The sequence below is a fragment of the Populus euphratica genome, unplaced genomic scaffold, assembly GCF_000495115.2.
Source record: "Populus euphratica unplaced genomic scaffold, PopEup_1.0 scaffold3542.1, whole genome shotgun sequence".
NCBI lineage: Eukaryota > Viridiplantae > Streptophyta > Magnoliopsida > Malpighiales > Salicaceae > Populus > Populus euphratica.
The window spans coordinates 1-7,123 of record NW_011503363.1 but is presented as its reverse complement, the minus strand read 5'-3'; the positions used below and the strand labels follow the sequence as shown (position 1 = coordinate 7,123).

At 28.5% G+C, this 7,123-nt stretch overlaps 1 protein-coding gene across 2 annotated transcripts; it reads left to right on the top strand.

Moving 5' to 3' along the window:
* The first annotated feature begins 4,605 nt into the window (after positions 1-4,605).
* Positions 4,606-6,982, top strand: LOC105119782 (uncharacterized). 2 transcript variants are annotated; one of them, XM_011017965.1, is made up of 2 exons: positions 4,606-4,812; positions 5,093-6,982. In XM_011017965.1, exon 2 carries the CDS (start codon positions 5,102-5,104, stop codon positions 6,725-6,727), a length of 1,626 nt encoding a protein of 541 aa, XP_011016267.1. In that variant the 5' UTR covers positions 4,606-4,812; positions 5,093-5,101; the 3' UTR covers positions 6,728-6,982. The 2 variants fall into 2 exon arrangements, with proteins under 2 accessions (XP_011016267.1, XP_011016266.1); XM_011017964.1 differs by having other exon boundaries at positions 4,606-6,982.
* Positions 6,983-7,123: the final 141 nt, after the last annotated feature.

The window sequence follows — 7,123 nt, the reverse complement described above, 5'->3', positions numbered from 1 at the left end:
TTTTAAAATAATTTTTTTAATATTTTTGAATTGTTTTGATATGTTATATTAAAAATTATTTTTTAAAAATAAAAAATATATATATTATCTATACTATTAATATTTGTTAAAACTTGAATATTGCTCACAAAGATGCCATTAATAGGTAATAAGAAAGTGGAGTAGCATATTAAATTACATATTTCAATCAAATTCTTAAACAAACAATTTCAATTCCCTTTCACTTTTTCCATGTAATATCTATATATCCTCCACTTCACAATAATTCTCATTAGAGCCTTATCTTCTCATTATATGTTGTTGTCCAGCCAGGTTGATTTTGTGTCATTATTTTTTTATTTTATTTAAATGAAAAATGTGTATTATTGATGCATACATAAAATGAAAAAAGATTACTTATTTATTGAAATACTTTAAAATTAATTTTTTATTTTTTAAATTTTATTACTCCTCACTCCTCACTCGGTACAAATGATTGTTTGTAACAAGTTTTTTAAAATTTCAACAACAATATTTTGTTTAAATTTATTTCTAAACAAGATCAACAAATTAAAAAATATATATAACTCAAGTATTTCTCAACAAAATCGACTCTAAGCTTTAAAGCCGAAAGAAAATTAAGTTTAAAATATAAAAGAAAACACTAAAAAGTGAGGTGGTTAAAAGTATGATAAATCTAAAAAAGAAAAAGTACAAAACACTCTTATTGCAACACCCCCTTTATAGTGAGTTTAGGTACTAAAACTTATACGAATTAATTCTAATTAATACAAGAATCAATTTCATTTATAATTAGCTTTGATTAATCATCATAATACCAAAATTAATCCTAATAATTTTGGTTTTAAAGAGATGAAAAAACTATCCAAAACTATCTAGGTTTATAAAGAATCAATTTGGATTAATACAAGAATAAATTTCATCCATAATTAGCTTTAATTACCTATCATAATACCAAAATTAATCCTAATAGTTTTGGTTTTAAAAAGATACAAAAACTATTCAAAACTATCTAGGTTTATGAAGAATCAGTTCTAAAAAAATAAAACTAAAAAGCTAATTAGGCTTAGTCTATGAATGGGAGAAAATAATTATTTACAAACTAAACTAAAGCCTAAAATCAAGTTTACAATAGATAAATATTTTTAGCCCAGCAAATTATTTTTCATTTAACCCAAACTTGGTCTTTACGGAAATCTTGAGTGTGAGTTAGGTCATGCATGTGCACATGGGTTTAATCCCAAATCTTACTCTATTAAGGTCATCTTTCCTTTAAAAATTTAGTTTTTTTTTTGTTTAATTTTAATTTTTCACCTTCTTACTATATAAACAACAAGCAAAGATTTTTTTTTTCCTTATATAGGATATAAGTTTTTAAAGGATTAGGTTTCTCTTAAATATCTCAACCAATGGTTCTTTAAAATTAATTTTTTATTTATTTATAATTTGTTTAAATCATGTAAATATTATATATTAAAGAGTGCATATTATAGATTAAATTCTAATAAATTTTTAACCTCAAAAGTGAGTGAATTTCACTTTTAATTTGACCTCAAATATATCTATTAATCAAGTTTTAAACAAATTTTCAACAATCACTCTCATGAATAAAAATTATGTGATTAGTTTAAAAACAACTTAAAGATTGGTAGAGAGATACTGATTTGCTAGATCACACATCATGATAGGTAGCTTTTGGTTTTGAATATTTATTAATAAAATACTTTCATATTTACTTGACTAACTAGTAAATATGATGTCTTAAACTATTTATAATTTTATATAAATAAAGACAATAGTATTTTCATAACTCTTTACATAATGATTTTATTTGGTTTTCATCGTTGTGTTCATTTTGTTTTTTAACCATTCTTAGATTCATTAGTACTTTTAAGAATTCAATCTTTTTTAGATTTTCTTTTTAAAAAAACAATTATATTTCTCACTCATATAAATGATCTTTCATTAAAAGTATTGTGTTATACTCCACATGGTATACTAGGATATGAAAATTATTAAGAGCACAATTTATCATTTATCATGTTATAGTTAAAAACACTTTGATCATAGAAATAAACAAGAAATAATAATTTTTTAGTTATACTAAGAATGTTATATGACTTAGTTTTTTATATGAATATAGATGTTGAGATCTCTAGTAAATTAGGTATGGTTATTAACCATTTTATTTTTTCATTTTTAAAGACTTTATATACACAAACTCTCTCGATAAATTTTTAGTTAATAGATATATAATATTATTCTTTGACTTTACATAGTTAATGAAAATAATTTCATTTGAAAGCAAGTGTTTAATGATATTATATTTTTTATGAATATGTTTAGATTTACTATTATACATACTAGTTACTGCCTTTTTAATTATAGATTGATTATCACAATGGATACACTCTCTTGCCACCTATTTTGAATCCCCTAAAAAAAAAAATAGTCTTGATCTTTATTCTCTTCATCATCCTTACTATCATTATACATATTAACATCAATATCACCTATAACACCACCCACGCCACATGAAAACCAATACCCTTTTCAACTCTATCATCATTAACAAAACCATCCATATTAGCACCAATATCAACACCAATAACAAAACCTCCAACATTAGCACCAACTTGATCACCAATATATCACCATTATCAATATTAGAACCTCTCATATCATAACCCAATTCAACATCAATATCCTTATAATCAAAATCCAAATTTTCTATCTCAACTAATAGGATTTTGAGGAAAAATGATAGGTTTAAATTAAATTTAGAAGTTTCTTTTAGGTATTCAAATAAACAAAATTAAAAGGTTTCCTACTTCGAAAACCATGTTGCTCATTCATAAATAGGTTTTTTTAAAAAACATTACAAGAACACTAAAAAACCCATAAACAATTAAATAAATGATTTTTAACAACATCATATTGTATTATCATTGATTTTCAAACCCTTGATTAAAAAAAAAAATACATGTTATATTTTGATTTGAGGATGAAATTTGTGCAAGATTTCACCCCCTAGAAGAGACAACCATGTTGAATCATAAAATCATGTGAGAAATTGATTTCAATCAAAAAATTTCTTTGTTCAATTTCGGAGAGGGGATATTGATTTTTCAGTGTTTATTAGTTAGGAAATAGAGAGAAATAATAATTTGTATCTATTTTGGTTATAATATATATTTGGATATTTAGATAATTTTCTCATATTTGAATTTTTTTTTATTTAGGATGCAGAATATAATTTCATACAACATGATAACCAAGTGTAATTTTGATAGTACTATAAAGGATAATTTTCCTTTAAATTAAGATAAAATATAAAATAACTAAGGTAAATTTTTTTAAAGTTGTAATCTTTTCATCAATAGTAAGTCATCATATAAAAACTAAAAACCTAATTGTTTAAAATTAATAAATAAATTATTCAGACAAGTAAAATATTTATTATTTTAACTAAATAAACAAATATCATGTAATTGCAACATAAATGAAAAGTTGATGAAATCAAGAAAATTAAATCATATTAAAAAAATTATTTAAGTAAAGAAATTTTGTCAATTTAAAAGGTACTTGGTTGGAATAATAGAAAATATTAGTGTATCAAAATAAAAAAAGATTAAGGGGTGGTTTGTTTGTCTGGAAAGTGGTTTCTTGAAAAATATTTTTCTGTATTTATTTGCCATTAGAAAAATTAGTTAACAAAAAATACTTTATAGTTAAAGAAAAATTTGGTCTGATTTTCAAGAAAGTGTTTTTTTTATATTTTAAAATTATGAAAAAAAAATTAGAAATATCATATTATTTACTGATTATATCAAATTTGATCCTCAAACTTTTAATTTATATATATTTTGTTTAATTTTTTTTTAATTTTATTCTTTAAATTTTGATTTAATTTGATTTTTATATTAAATTTAGTCCTCATTTTTATGATTGTTATTTACTTTTCTCTTATTGTTTTTTAATTAAAATTTTTTATCTATTAAATTTGGTTCTCATTCTTTTAATTGTTACTTATTTTAGTTGAAATAATTTATGAAATTGTTATTATTATTATTTTAATTTCATTATCTTTTAATTTTTTTTATTTATTAGATTTGATCTCTATTATTTTAATTATTATTTATTTTATTTGAGATAATTCATGAAATTAATTTTTTTTAATTTCATTTTCATTCAACTTTTTAATTTATAAGATTTGTTCCTTGCTATTTTAATAAAAAAAATTTAAAATAAAATATTAATAAGCTATTTTTCAATTATTTTTCATAATATAATTGAATATTAAAAAATATTTTTCAATTTATTTTTTATGAAACTATCAAATATAAAAAAATAATTTATTTTTAAAAAAAATTATTTTACAGAAACTAAAATTCATTCAATTGATTGATATAAAATAAAAGTTGAAGTACTATTACTAATTTTTAAAAATGTCATATCCTCAAATAATATATAAAAAAATTAACTAGAGAAAGTAAAATTAACTAGAGGAAGTACTTGATTGAAATTTTTGAAAAATGTCGGTTAATGAAGTTAAAAAAAATTGAAATTTATATAAATAAAATTGCTGCCCTGATAATACAATTATCTAAAATCTGTAAGGATAATAGCGTTGCTGAGAAAAGTGAGCCGGATTTGTTACTCCACTATTTCCTCTGTGGCGGCTTCGTTTGAGGTTGAGAGAAACTGCTATACTGAGGAAGATAAAGGGAGTTATCAGTGGTGAGGATAAATCAAGACAGGGTTTTTGCTTGCTTAAGCAATAAGAACCTGTGTGTTGAATCCATCCACCAGGTATTTACTCTTTGAATTGCTTGTTGCTTTCATTTCATTCATTATTTTAATGAGCGCAATGTACTCAAATCTAGCAAAGGGCCAATTAGTTCCCTTGGCTACCAGGGTTTCTTTAAAACCTAGATGTCTAAAACCCCAGTTTTTACCAATTGGGTGCCGTTCAAAACCCTCACTAAACCTTCTATGTGCCCACTTCACAACACTTCCACATGGTTTTGGCCACAAAGCACATAAAGTTCGCAACTTTGTGAGACCAACAAAAACTAATGCTGGATTTCAGTGGAAGGACATGGAAAGGGGAGCGATAGCTAGAGCCAGAAGTATTTCAGGAGGGTTTAGAATTAAAACTGTTGTGCATTGTTCTGCTAGAAGTTTCTCTAGATCGTTTTCGCAGAGAGTCGATGAAGTGAGTGGTGTGGTTAGCGTTGGAAAGTCACTTCCTTGGTTGAATTCTAAGAAAGTTAAAGAAGCTAAAGGGTTGGAGATTGGGGCAAGTGGAAAGAGTAGTAATTCTTACTGGGGGGAGTCTGTGAAAAGATTGGAGAAAGTTAGTGGTGACTCTTCCTGGGTGAATTCGAGGAAAAGGTTAGGGAAAGGAACTGTTGCAGAAACAGGTTACTCATCTTGGGAGGAGTCTAAGAGAAGGTTAGAAGAAGTGGGTGTCGGAAAAACTGATCGATCTTCTTGGGAGGACATAGCAGAAGCTGCTTCTGGGAGAGAGAATATTCACAAGGTGTGGAATAAAGAAAGTACAAGGAGAATGGTGGGTGCTGCTAAGAACAAGCCAAGTGGTTATGGTTACAATGAAAGGGAAGATGGTGTTGAAGGAGGAGAAGCAGAAGAGGATCTGGAGGTTGTTGATGATCCAAGATGGGATAAGATCAAAAATAGGTTCAGAGGAAGGGTGGGTGTGAGAGGCCAGACTGAGAAACCTGATTTTCAAAGGTGGAATAGGCAGGACAATTGGGGTAGAAAGACATGGAAAGAGGCTTCAGAATTTGCCGTTCCTAAGATTGTTGGTGAAGGGGTTTTCGGGGTAGGTCCTGTTTTGGCTGCATTATCAAGTGGAAGAAGAGAATTCTATGCATTGTATATTCAAGAAGGGTTGGATTTGAGTGGCAATAATAGGAAGAGGAAGGACAAGAAAGGGTTTGAGAAAGTGTTGAGGATGGCTAAGAAAATTGGGTTAAGCACAAAGGAAGTTTCAAAGCATGACCTAAATATGATTGTTGATAATCGCCCCCATCAAGGCCTTGTTCTTGATGCATCTCCGTTGGAGATGGTGAAAATACAGGAATTAGATGCAGTTTTACCTGATGAAGAAAAGGGCTCTCTTTGGGTAGCCTTGGATGAGGTCACAGATCCTCAGAATCTGGGGGCAATTATCAGGTCTGCTTACTTCTTTGGGGCTTCAGGGGTGGTGCTGTGTGCAAAAAATTCTGCTCCATTGAGTGGAGTTGTGAGCAAAGCAAGTGCAGGTTCACTTGAACTAATGGAGCTTAGGTATTGCAAAAATATGATGCAATTCTTGGTTTCATCAGCTGAAAATGGATGGCGAGTTCTTGGTGGTTCTGTTTCTTCAAAAGCTGTTTCTCTGAGTGAGGTTTTGCCTGGTCAACCCACAATCCTTGTTTTGGGCAGTGAGGGCACTGGTTTGAGGCCATTGGTGGAGAGATCATGTACTCAATTAGTTCGAATCCCTGGAAATATTCCTGTTGATACCACTGTGGGAGGAGGTGATGAAGTGAAAGATGAAGAAATAAATCTTGAGTGCTCGAGTGCAGAGTTCCGATCCTTTTTGGCCGTGGAGAGCTTGAATGTCAGTGTTGCAGCAGGTGTGCTTCTTCACCATTTAATTGGAAACAACAATGAGAATCGCAGCATAGGTCATACTTCAACAGTTGTACTGGAATGACTTTTCATGGATGTTTTGCATGACAAGCTAAATTTCAGTTACAAAGAAACTAGTTGCTTTCTCCTCCCCTCTTGGTGTTATATAGGAGCTGCAATTTTATCAGCGTTGTTCGGATTTCTTTGATGATGAAGCTAGATTAAAAGTATATTATTCTCTGGCATTTTGAAACCATCAAACATGCATGGAAGCACTTTCACATTCGTATCTCCAATTGCAATAGCAAGAGTTTTAATGGCCATGGAATCAAGTTCTTTTTGTCCTGTCAGGAATCAACTGCTGCATTGATCCAAGTGTCTTTCCTTTTCCTGCAATACTTCAATCTTCTGCATATTGAGCGTTATCAAGAGGGCCGGGGGTTAGCTTTACCCTCTTTTATTGGTTAATCAGGGAAAATGA

Bases quoted from the DNA above. Each gene is read 5' to 3' on its own strand.
- LOC105119782 (XM_011017964.1), top strand. From the start codon at position 4,862: ATGAGCGCAATGTACTCAAATCTAGCAAAGGGCCAATTAGTTCCCTTG.